This window comes from Pygoscelis adeliae, unplaced genomic scaffold (assembly GCF_000699105.1).
Source record: "Pygoscelis adeliae isolate BGI_AS28 unplaced genomic scaffold, ASM69910v1 Scaffold63, whole genome shotgun sequence".
NCBI classification, from domain to species: Eukaryota; Metazoa; Chordata; class Aves; order Sphenisciformes; family Spheniscidae; genus Pygoscelis; species Pygoscelis adeliae.
Window position 1 is genome coordinate 2,413,288 of NW_008824414.1, and position 13,138 is coordinate 2,426,425.

Consider the following 13,138-nt stretch of genomic DNA (forward strand, 5'->3'; position numbering starts at 1 on the left):
AGAGCAATATTTATTGCTGTATGTTTTTAGTAGAGGTCCCACCCAGCCACTCAGCTGCCTAAACTGTTGTTGTGGTGGTACTGCCTTTTGGGGGGGGGCGGGGAAATCACGCTTTTGGATATATTTTGATATACTCTCACAAAGTTGCTCATAAACCCATTGTGAACTCGTATATAGTTGTGGAAACAAAATGTGTTGGTTTAAGGATTTTTTTTCCTACCACTGCGAAGCAGCTAATGAGTGGTCACTTTGAGTTCTATCAAAGATGTAATAACAGAAATGGGTTTGGGGCTGAACAAGCAATATAGCGTGGCTGTTCTCTGGATCTGGTGCTCTTGTAATTATGGTGTATTTCTCTCTTGCTACACAACCATTTAACTGTGGTTTTTTTTCTCTCTAACTACTGTGTCTGAAGATGTCAGCAGCAGGAGTTAGCAGATCTGTGGGTTTTCAGTGCCAGCCATTTTAAGTTTTGTGTATTTCAGGGCTTTCTTCTGTGAAATAGGAGATGTAGAAAATGTGAATTTGCAGCAGCACTGCTGAGGAGATATGTGCTGCACCCCTTTTATTGACTTCTGATGGGCAAGATTTTAGGTTTCATCTCTTCTCTCAAGGTAGCTTTAGAAAGAGCACAGTAGGTCTTTTGACAGTCCAGCGATTGCCCCACAGATGATCAGTCACGTCTTTCATATGTTGCAAACTTTGAAGGGTCAGGGTACTCCTTTAGGTACTTCTGAAGCTCGTATCACCATCATATCCAAGGGCAAGTAGCCCTGAGCACTTGAATATTGAATGCAATCTAATTATGGAGTGACAGCTACATGACTGCAATGAAAGAAGCAAAAGCTGTTTGGTGTCTCAAAGGAGAGCAGGTTGCCTAATGAAGAGAGGGGAGAGGCAGGAGGAATCGTGCTCTGGCGGGGGATATTAGACTTGTTGCCGAAATGGAGGAGGAATTAGGAAGGTTTGGCAGCTCAGAAGGGGATTTCCATTAGGGGGCACATCATTTTTCTGACGGAGGGAACAGCTAAGAAATTTGAGGCTAAGAATGGTCTATCCTACAATTTGTAGCACAGTTTTAAGTAGGTAACATTAGGTCTTCTGCTGCAATTTTACCATTTTTACAGTGCACAGGATAAATTACCCTTTGTGCTGCTCTGTGTAAGGTTTAGTTTCCAGCTGCTTTGTGGATTACTCTTCACATTTCTAGAGTGACAATTTGTGCTTTTTTTGCTTTTTAGAATTTATTTATTTTTCTAGTGACTGCTTTTGTAGTACTTAGCTTAGCGTTCAGGTCATGCATTTGAGTAGGTGAGTTCAGACTGTCTTGTTTTTTTTTTTTTTCCTTGTGCCTTCCTAGAGTGATAATTTGGCAAGACTGCATTATGTATGTTAATGTGATGCTACAAACACACCTATGTTCAGATTGAAGGAAGGAGGTAAATATTTTCCTTGACTAATTACCTCTCCCATGTGAGAGTGGAGGCTTTTGCTGAGAAGGTAGTTTTCATTCATGTGTGGCTTTAATCCAGTTCTGGTCTTAATTTAGGTCTTTACTGCATATGATGAAGACAAATCCATGTGCATATGTTAAAATCTGATCTTCGGTTTGCTCTCTGCATTCACTAATATGTTCTAAAATATTTTAATATATGGCTTTCCAGGCTCCAGATCAATAAACCAATGGGTCTGAAATGACGGAGTGCTACGATATTCCTCTGTAATTTAAACATGATTAGCTGATGAAGGTTATGATCAATATGCCAGGGGAAAATAAATTAATTGATATCATCCTTTCAGGATGATAAGAGGCCTATTGGAGGTGGGATGTAACTAATGAAGCTGCTTCTTCATATATAAGAGCCATTTTTTATACAATGTATTCTCACTAAATCATGGTTATGCCATCATTCATTTACATGAAAAACATAAGCCACAGACCAGTTTGTTATTAAAATTGCATTCATTTGAGAAGAAATTGCATGCTTACACAGCTAAACAATATCTCTGCCTGTGCTATAATGTACTGAGGAAAAATAATCTTGGAATTTATATAAATAACTTTTTATATTTTCTAAACAGGAGAGATTGAATGCTGTTAGTCTAATTACAACAAGTTTCTGTGTGACTTTTTAAGTAGATGCCAATAATTGTTGCCATTCTGCCTCACTGACCCATTTTGGTGGAGACGGTGCAAGTGACTACAAAATCCCTTGCACAAGTTTCATAAAGTGCTTCACTTCATGAATATTACTGCATGCAAGGAAGCTAAATTTAGTTATTAGTATTTCTGATTATCCACTACACTAGTCTGTTTCTGAAGACTGAAATTTTGTTTACTTCTTAATTTGTGACCCAAAAGGTAGGCAACAAATACAGTGTAAAGGATTTTATTTTTAAGTATTTATGACCTAAAAAGAGCTCTTTCCAAAGGCCTTAGCTGAATAGCGGAAGGAACTGAAATTCCCATGTATCACAGAACGAATTTCTGAAATAGTTTGACTTTTTTAAATTGAAAAGTTATAGGGAGAGGTATGGAAGTTGCTGCATTTCAGATCAGCTCTGTTTCCAATTTTTATTGTAAGTCTGCTAAGCTGTATATAGAGATATTAATGACTCTGATCCCTGTCTCCGTTTGATAAATGTTGCTTTTCTTTACATGTCATAGAAAATTTCTTAATAAATTGCAAAATAAATTTGGCATTTTTCCCACTGTGCTAGTGCTGCTAAGTAATAAAAGCTAAAGCTAGAAACCATGATATAGCTTCTTTCCATAATGAATTTGAATGGGATGTGATGTGTGGCACCACTAATCCAGGTATTCTATGTCAAGAACCCTTTATCAGTTTTATCATTCTGATTATCATTTGTTTCAAACGCTTTAAACTTGTGGTTTCCAAAACTGCTTGTCTTGATGCAGTGGCCAGCAATTAAGACAAGTCCACCGTATTCCTCAGCAGCAGAGAGAACACGCCTTCTTGTAAACTAAACCTGCTTGGACTGGGAGCAATTGCTTTCCTAATGAACTGTCATTCTGTGATGCAGGACACCTTCCAGGATTGTACAACTAAGTAGCACTGAGATGAACTTGGAACTAGATCGCTAGTCAAGTGTTGCTCATACTTATCTTCTATCTGCAAGGAGAACATCCCAAAGAAGAAAGGGAAATGTGTACTACCATAAGCTCTGTTAGTGTGGTATTATAGGCATATAGTGGACTTGTTTTAGCCTTCCTGGTATAGCTTTTTGTAACTTTTACGCCTGCCTTTTCCCCTTCTGCTTGGATGTTACTGGTTCTCTGGTGCTGACCTGGTGGAGTGAGAGTTCTGGGGCAATTTCATCCATGTGGAGAACAGAGCTGGAGTCTCACATGGAGCATATTGTGGACAACCAGCATCTGTCATCTTAATTGGATGTATTACAATCAATTTTTGGAGCAGTCTTTGGCAATGGAAAACCCTGGTTTGTGTATTGTGCCTTCTGTGTGTTTTTGACGTAACCATGTTTTCTAGTGTGTACTATAGCTTACCTGCCTGTATGCTTTGTTTTTCTTTAGTTGCTCAGAAGATCGTTGCAACAAGGAAGAAACAGCAACTCTCAATTGGACCCTGCAAATCTCTACCAAACTCTCCAAGCCACTCATCTGTGTGTTCTGCCCAGGTTTCTGCCATACATATCAGCCAGGTACAGACTATAATGAATGTTGGCTTGAAAAAGGAACTGATAGGTTGCTTTTCATCTAATGTATTTAATGCCAGTGCTCTTTTTGCTGCTTGATAGGTAGTTGGCATTTTTTGTAAAGGTATCGGTGATCTGTAGTTTGAAGCAATATTTTTTTTAATTGGCTTGACTTTGTTTCAAGAAACTGCTGCAGTAAAATAGTTTGGCTTTAAAGCTATCTTTGATCGTACTGATTTATGCCCAGCAGCCTGCTGTTCTGAGTAGACCAATTGTTACAATAGCAGGATTTGCTGTACTGTGTTTTAAAATTACCTCACTATGTTTTTGGTTATTGTTCTTATTCAGTTGTGCGCTGAGCGATAATAGCTGGTGTATCTCAGAGGCTAGCGTGCAAGAATTTTACATTTCTGAGCACTGTGCACAGTTGTAATTGCCTGTCTGTTATGCTCAATTGAAATGATTCCCCTTTAATGACATAGCGATATATGTTGCTATTGACTTGTAGATACTATGTGTAAAAAACAAAACAAGATGTTATATTGCCTAATGTATGGCAGGAAAGTCTGGTGGCCTTGGTGGTATTTTTGGAAACATATGGTTAATACCAAAATTTTCTAACTTGCACAATTTTTACCCACATACACTCTCCTGTATTTCCCTTGTGATACCCTTCCTCAGTATCTTTGTTTTCTAGTGTCAAGTGATAATCTCTGTGTGTACGTTCACAGTTAGGATGTATATAAGCTCTATCATTCAGATCTAAGACCTTTGCAGCCAGGCAGATTACGTTCCCGTCGTGCTCTCTCACTCTGGGCAGATGGGTGTATAGGGCCATCATTTGACCCTTGCAGTCTGTGGCCAGAGCTGTGGCCTGGTTTCCTGACTGCCACTATAGCAGTCTGAAATGTCTGATATCCACCAGCTCTCCTGGCATGTTTTTCAGTCTAAACTGAATAATATGCCAATAATTTCTTCTAAGGTTATGTTGCAGTCTTGAGCCACCAATGTGAGGTTTTGTTTTATCTATTGACCTTTCTCCCACACTGAGAGTGTCTGCTTTTTGGCAAAAAGCACTATAGTGAAGTAGTGTTCTATATCTGGGGAAAAGGTTTTGTTGCCCTTTTTCTCCTTTAATTTGACATGTTACTGTCTTCTGAAAGCACTCTGTTTAGATTTATACCACAGGATGAAGGCTGTGGTTCTTCTGTGGTCATAGTGACTGGTCTCCTATGCCCTAGTGGAAACTTCCACCATTGGGTTAACTCTGAAAATGCAGATGCCAATTAGGTCTTAGAGTTCTTTGCTGTGAGATGTTCTGCCTTGAGCTGAGTCCAGATACCGACCTCAGACTGTGACTCTCGCTTCTGCTGATTACACCAAAAGAAAATGCTGAAGTTCAGACCCCCCTTTCTAAAGCAGGTGCTAAGGTGCATGACTCCTCTAAAGAACCCTGTAGCACCTTCTGGTGAAGATACAAGTTCCTCATATGGAAGAGGTTCTCCCCTTTCTTGTCATACGTGACATTGTTCAAGTTTCCTGAGCCACTCTCTCTCTGACCAGTTCATTGCCACAAGCACTTGGAACTAACCCTCTATGTGAAATGCTTTTCTTCCAAACAATTTCCTCCGGGCAGTTGTGTATGTTCATATTTTTAGACTGAGAGGGATTATGCTGCCTGTAGGGGCTATCTGAGACCCGTCCTATTCAGTGGTGAAAGAGGAAATGTGCTGTCATAGAAATGTGAAGAATGAATGGCACCGTTTCCAATACTGACCTTACTCTTGGATCCAAGAATGACCTAGTTTACTCAGTCTGCTGATGACTATATAGTTTTTCAAGACTTTCTGAGGAGGATAGATGATGCTTTGTACAACCCAGTCTTAGCCAGCTGCATCTCTGTGTTCTGCATTGTCTTAAAGCAGTTGCGGTCACCCTTCTTGTTAATGAAGCTTGTTTGATGAAGAGCATCAAATATCTAGGTTCTCACCAGTTTCCCACCCAAGTCTAGTTTGGAAGTCGACAGCAAATACCGAATTCTAGACAAGTACTTCACCTACACAGCAAACTTCTTGCCAGTGATAAGGACTGTTTGGGAAAATCAAGACAAAAGGTAACTTTTGTGATAAGGATCCCTACAATCTGTTTCAATAAAAATGAAATAATGTTCTTTACTGCCTTTACTAGCTGGCATAATTATCTAACGGGGCAATTGCAACACCAGTCAGAGATGTCTGTCTTCTGAGACTGATGTCATGCCTAAAAGTGTAGGCCATAAATCTGTTTCATGTCTTATTGCCTTTGTGCTGCACTTAAAGGCAGTACGACCTTGTTTAATGAAAGGAAGCTGAATCCTTATCCTAGACTTAAAAGAACTTTGCAACTGCAATTCCAAGTTTAAGATGATCTGGGGGAGGATTTACCATCTCTGATCTTGGCTGGAAGACTGGCTGGTGTCTTGCCCTTTAGAACATCTCTTTTGACGTAATGATGTTTCACTGAAGATTTCTTCCATGAATCAAAAATGTTATCATTACAGTGCCCTGCCACTTGCATTCTCCACAGGAGTGAAGGCCTTCAGAAGTAGTGGTTACACAGATCACTTCAGATAAAGTGAGATATTGTTCCTTCTCTGGTTGGATCACTCTGGTGATCTAACTCCTGCAAACTCCCCACATGACTCTGCAGTCAAGAGCTTAGGCTTTAGAGAAAGGAAAAAAAGGGGGGGAAGTGTCACCTTACCCAGTCTAGTCCATAGCATATCTTGGGGGAAATTCTAAGGCTTAATACCACCAAGGGCTTCTCCACCTAGTAGTTTCAGTTTTCAAATGGTAGAAGACTTGTTTGTGTGTTTGGATGCATATCTATACTCATGTCCAGTAGTCCTAGGTGGTGAACACCTAGGTAATGTCCCCTTCCAGAAAATGCTCTCAGATATGTCTACACTCATGCACTTACGTATTTCTGGAGACCTGTTTCCAGAAATGCTGGAATGCAGAGATGCTTCCTATTCCAATGACAAAATCCACCTGTGTTTTCCTTCTCTGACGTTTATTTTATAATGCCTGTATGTCAGTCAAGGTGAGGGTTTTACATGGAAACCTTTGATAGCTGGAGTCAATAACCCTTGGTGCAAGTACTTCATGTACATATGTTGGCTTTCAGGGTAGCACAGAGTGCAGGCAAAGAATTTTATTCTCAAATCCAAGGGTATCATTCATGATTCATGATGGACAGAACTATTGTATACTCTGTCAACAAGAAGGATGGTGCAATATTGCTTATATTCTGCTAGGAAACAATTAATCTGTCTGATGCATTGAGAAGTACTTCAGTCAGCAGCTCACCTTGTGGTTTTTCTGAACATTTCAAGAGGTAGACTGAGTTATTTTGAGAGGAAGAAGTGTTGTTTAGTGTATTGAAGGCCTCTTATTGGCCACAGGGCATCTCGGGACAGGTCTTTTTACTTTGGCCATCAACAAGAAATGCACACTGGGGGAGTACAGACCAGTCACTTCTGTATCTAATGTCCTCCCCACCTCTATCCCACCTTTCATTCCCCCTGCCCCTTGCCAGTCTTTCTAGGCATGATATGCTTGTAGACCACGCAAAATCTTATTTCAAAATAGCATGAGTTCCCCTTACATCACAAAACCACATAGGCATTCCTTTTTCCTAAACTCATTCCTGTACTGAAGGAATTGCTTGTCCTTTACACCTGACAGAGGAAGGCATTTTTAAGATATTAGCTTACAAGAATAGTGCCAATATCCAAGAGTTCCAAAGGGCTTTTTTCTCTGCCCAGACCCAGAAAGTGGAGATCATTTCATTCCAAAAACCATGAGGCTGCTCAGGTGGGTGCCACCTTTGGTCCTCAGTGCATTCCACCTGAGCTCAAGATGCATCAGAAATCTGTGTGAAGTAGCCCTGTTCTGGATAACCTGTTGAGTAGTTACCTGGAGCTGTGCCTATTTTTAAGTTTAGACTGTTGTAAAAACATCTGAAAATCCCATGGCACGACACCTGTAGTTGCTGTTTGTGTGAAGGAATTTGGGCCCCTCTTTAGACAAATTGATGATGTGAACATTCCAGCTAGGAGTCCCCAGCAGTGTGAGCTTACTGGTAGACTACAGTTTTGAAGGTAAAAATGAAAATATTATTTACCAGTGACTATGCTTCTGTGAAAGCTGTAGTCTGCATGTATTTTCACACTTGCTGTCTTTCCTGGAATTCAGCTGTTTATGTTCTGCTGTGAGAGGGGATTGAAATGGCACCATGTTTCCATGTCTGCCTGTACTACATGTATTCCTCTGTGACAGAGAGGGCCTTAGACACCACACCTTCCACGCTCTGAATTTAAAAATATTACCTGAGTGAGTAGCGAGTGCTACTGTGTAAAGTCACCCGCAAACTCATTATACGTGTGGACTGCAGTGCAAAGAAATGTGTTTACTGGTCAGCAGTGTCACTTTCCTAGGAGATTTGCATTATACCTGAGAGAGGTGTGGAACTTAACATACATTTTACTAAACTGCAGCTCAGGTATGGCTAGCATGCAAGCTTGCTCACTACTACCTGCTGCAAATCTGTAAAGATGCTTTATTTATGCTTGCACTATGCTTCCATAAAGTTTTTACTACAACGTGATTGTCTAAACATGTAAATTAAACTATTAAAAGCAAAGTGCAGTCAGCTTAATCATCCATTATTTTACTGTATATGAGACCTGATCATGGATAAGCACTAAATAGTAGGGTACAATTATCTTATTTATAGTGGGGGTCATTTGGGATGAAATATTCTGTTGTAATAATGGACACTTGCATAAAGAAGAGACTGCATTGCTTAACTAGCTTTTCCTTCTGCTTTTTCATGTAATTGCAAAACGAAAACTAAAGAGAGAAGTGAAAACAGTGTTTAATACCATTGCAACATACATCATAATCCTTTTGTATTTACAGGGCTATTTCTAAGTAATCTCTAACATTTATTTAAAAAAAGCATTTTATATATATATGCGTATGTGTGTATATATATGTGAGTATGTGTATGTATTCTTCTTTGTTCATGTGCATAGTTTCTCACACAGTACACATGTATATGGAAGCGCATTCTCCAGGACTCAAATGTTAAAACTCAGTGCATGTGTCGGTGTACTTTTTCCTCCTTTCTTTATCTTCACAAGACTGCAGTTACGTTCCTGTTTTGCTTGTTGTTACCTTTTTCTTTCTACGGTCTCTTAAACTTCAGACTTGGACTTGACCTTCTTTTAGATTTTCCAGTTCATAATGCAGTTGCTGCCACTGTAGTATTGAAACCTATTGTCACATTTAGTTAATTAAATGTTATTAGTAATTTCATTGAGATGACTTTTTTTGGATGTGCCAACTTACTGTGTCTTCAGAAGTTGTCCTCAGATTCTCTCTTTGGTTTGTCTGATAGAACAGATCTGCTCTTTACCTTGCTGTTACAATGAGAAAAGGTAAAAGCTCCTGAGATGGACAAGTTCTAATATGTCCCAAAAGATGAGGTTAAACTGCTAAATATGGGAAAATAATACAATTATTACAAGGCAATTTGATCTTACTGTGGAGGGCTAGACTTACTGAAATCTCTGGAGTCATTTATCTGGACCTAGGTTTGAACTCTGCGGTCAAATTTGTATTCCATGGCAGCATGCTCAAAGCTTTCTGGCTTTTGCTGAGGCAAGGACTAAACAGCTTCCTCCTTGATCTGTCTTCGGATGTGTGGCTGTATATCACCAAAATCCCGTGAATAAATTGGACTCCCACCTATAGTGTTTTCAGATGAGAGACTGAGGTAATGTGACTCTCAGAAGAGAAATTGTACACAAGTGGGCAAAGAAAAATGTGTCCTGACTAAAGAATTTTCCATGAGGCTCCTGTGTTTCTACAGAAATATGCTTTTCCCTGCTTTCCCCAAGAACAGAAGGTGCAGACACCAAGTGCATTCTGTCATAGGGTATGTAATCTGTGCTTTTGATCAAGGCTTGCTTTATTCTAACAGTTCCCAGGCTCCCTGAAGCTCTGGCAGTCTCTTGCCTGTTTCAGAAGTAGGACCTGCCGCCCTCATTTTCTCCTCAAGCAGTGGTTAGAGATGATTTTTCTGGAGGGCATCCTGGTATATCTAGAGAGCAGAAAAAAACATTGATTCGGTTTGTATCGGATTACTTGTCAAGAAGAAAAATTTCAGCTTTATTCTTCCTATGCTCTCATTCAGTGGTTTGGCCTGACATTTGTACTATGTAAGCTTTATGAACCATTTGGCAATACCAGATAATTTATATAAGATACAAGGTGAATATTTTGCCTTCTTTGTATAATGGGCCAGTCAGGAACATGCCCCTTGCAAATATGAGGTTAAATCCAACCTTTTCTTAATGCAGGTCACTGCTGAGCTTCTGTCACGCCAGGTAAATTACTCACCGGTTTGTTTACTAAGGAAACCTGAACTATGTAAAAGCTTTGAAAGTGTGGGTTTTGACTTGATTCAGTCCTTTTTCTGCACAGAACTGTAGACATTGTATACAAATTTTCTGTCTTTTTTTTTTTTTTATGAGGTACTGGCAGGAATCTTGCTATAGGCTTTAACGCTTTCATTGGCAGTGTCTGTCTTTGAGGTAAATGCGTTGAATGGACCTCTTTGGTCAAGTTATGCCAGGTTGATAGCTTCATCTGAGTTGTTCTTGTCTGGTAACAATATAGTGACAATATTCTGCTAAATTTGTGCTTGCTGCCATGACATTGAGTTTTTTACAGCATCAGTCTATGTGGCAACAAAGCTAGAAGCCTGTAGATACTAAAAGTATACATTTCTGTAAATGGAGTATTGGCCATTCACACAAGGTGTGTTCTAGAAATAACATATCTCTGAAATTAAAGACTTCCAGGGTTTTTCGAATGGTGTGCTGAAGTTCATTGACCACTATCAGGCTGTGTATCTTTCTAGCAGGAAGGAAAGACAAGGTTGTACTGTGTATGTCCAGCGGCTGAGCACATTTCAGAATCGGCATGCTGCCTTAATGAGGACAGGAGAATCTGTCACCCGAGAAAGCCAAACAGGGATGTATCTGTGTAAATGGTTCTACTGGGGCTAATAGTTTCCCTGCCTAGAGTCATTTGATCGACCTCTGTCCCTATTGCCATGACTCTGGTTAGAGCAGTGACTCAGAAATGGCCGTTTATGCTGATGTCTCAGGTATGTCTGAGTCTTGAGAGCAGCTTAGTGGAAAGACTTGTTTGAAAAGGTAATGTTAAGCTGTATAATGTCCCAATGGGTATTAGAGTGCTTATTGGTTGGTTTTGACTGCCACAAATTTGACCAGTTTGTCTACAGTCAGTAAATGGGTTTGTTTCTATTAGATACATGTTGGGTTACATGTGCTGTAAGGAAAATTCTTCTTCAGATTCACTGATTTGATTTTTATGACTTGGGACAAACATGAAGTTCTGTGAATTATAGTTATTGCCATGTGTCCTAAATCCTGTACTTCACTCCACTGAACTTGTTATTAAATGCTTGCATACCAATGGCAGGAAACTGCTCTCTACAATCTTAATACGGCAAGGTCCCTAGACTTCTACCTGGTGCAAGCAAACAACCTGATGGAGACTACTCGCTGCCTTTTGTTCCCTTCAGCAGTGCGTTAGGTTCAGATGTTACCAAGAATATGGTTTCCAAGTGCTTGTCTGGCTGCATTTTTCATTGCTCCTGTCTGTGCAGGCTATAACTTGGAAGTCATGTCCAACCTCTTACTTGTCAAACCTATTCTCTCTATTGAGGTGTTTTAGAGCAGCCATGTAGTTTTATATGTTTGCTAATTATTGGCACTCTCAGTAGGAGTTGGAGCTTGTTCAGTATTGGTGGCCATGCTTTGATTCTGTGGAAGCCTTGAAGTTTTCCACTTTTAAGTCTTTTATTGAAATAGATTAATTTTTTTTTTTCAAGCCAGTGGATTTGACATGGCTTATTTTGAAACCACCTCAGAATTTTTGTGAAGAGAAACATTGCCTGCAGGACTTCTTTTATAGAAGCTGTCTGTATAGGAATGTTTGTCTTTGGGGACTAGAATGCCCAACATGTATGTGTTTTCCATTGGGAATTACTCACTCCTGGAAAACAAATCACTTAAATCCAGGAGACAGTGCCTCACTGCCAAAAAGTATAAAATGATGCTATAAGATGATGAAAGATTAAAAAGGTAGAATTTTAGGGAATCCATTATGTGCTCTGTCTGGGAAATAGGCACTTTGGGTAGAAATCTGTTAATTTAAAAGGTAGTGGTGCATAGTTATCAGGTTGATCAATATTATGAAACAGAACGTAGCTGCATCCTTTTATTTGCAACAGCTTGTGGTTCAAATCCTGTCATCAGTGTACAGCATCTGAATCTTTCCTTCTTGTCTTTTTCCTCTCCTTTCTGTAGAAGAGGCTTTTAAATGTTTTGAGGCATAACCCTGTTGTGATCATTCTTTTCTCCACCATCTTCATCGCTTATTGTCATCTTTTTTTTTCTTCTCAGGTGAGCCTTGAAGCTGCATAGTTTTAATCTTAAATGTGTTCAGTGCCTTCTCCCATTAATGGTTGCGTCCTTAGATTTCCTTCTCCCTCATTTTCCCCGCCCCAGTTTGTTTCAGTCATGGCAGAGTGGACAGTAGGTCCTCACCACTCTAGTCTGAAAGCCATTCCTTGACACCAGCATCTTTGGTCTCCTTCCCTAATGCTATTTTACAGCTGTTGAGTTTCCAGATGTTCACCTCCCATACCTTCTTTTGTCAGCCATGTTTTAAGGCTTCCATACCACCTTCCTCATCTTTGACATGTCCAGTGCTTTTACTCATTTTCAATGTCTTTGGCTATTTGAACTTGGGCAAACTTTTGGCGATTACTTTTAGAGTGTCCTAGTTACTTGTTGTTTTTTTCATTACTTTTCTTCATGCAGGAGTCTTTCCTGTGTTTCTTTGGAGAGGTAATCTCTGACTTCCAGAGGTTTGGTGTGTCTTCATGCAGGCCATTTACTATCCTGTATGTTTGGTCTGTTACTTGGTGTCTCAGCAAGATGCTATAGAGAAAGGGAAAGCGAATGTGGGGTAAATTAAGGTCACTTTTTCGCAGGTCATCCTCCCCTGGTGTTACCATTCTCTGTTAGAACACTAAAAATCATCATTTCAGCTCTCATTCTTTCATCTCCTTTGTTTTATATGCTTGGGCCATCTTGAAATTCTGCTTGCTACTTCCTCTGAGCACTTGAAAGTGTTGTTGAAAAACTCTCTCAAGATCCTCTGTTATTTTCAGTGCTCTTACCTCTGGCTTCCTGACAGCCACGCTTCTCCAATTCAGTCAGAATGAAGGGAAGATGAAATTTAATGTCCTTATATATGTATGTATATGTATGTTTAAAGAAGGGAAAGAAGTCCACTTGCTGTATTGTCAGTCCTAT

General features: G+C 39.7%; 1 protein-coding gene across 2 annotated transcripts in view; it reads left to right on the forward strand.

The window, feature by feature from the left end:
- The window catches only part of AGAP1 (ArfGAP with GTPase domain, ankyrin repeat and PH domain 1), a 267,477-nt gene that overhangs the window by 64,116 nt on the left and 190,223 nt on the right, over nt 1-13,138 (forward strand). For both annotated transcript variants that reach the window (XM_009320776.1, XM_009320777.1), the window contains exon 6: nt 3,557-3,684. In XM_009320776.1, the coding sequence (XP_009319051.1) occupies nt 3,557-3,684 (128 nt within the window). The remainder of the gene's footprint in view (nt 1-3,556; nt 3,685-13,138) is intronic.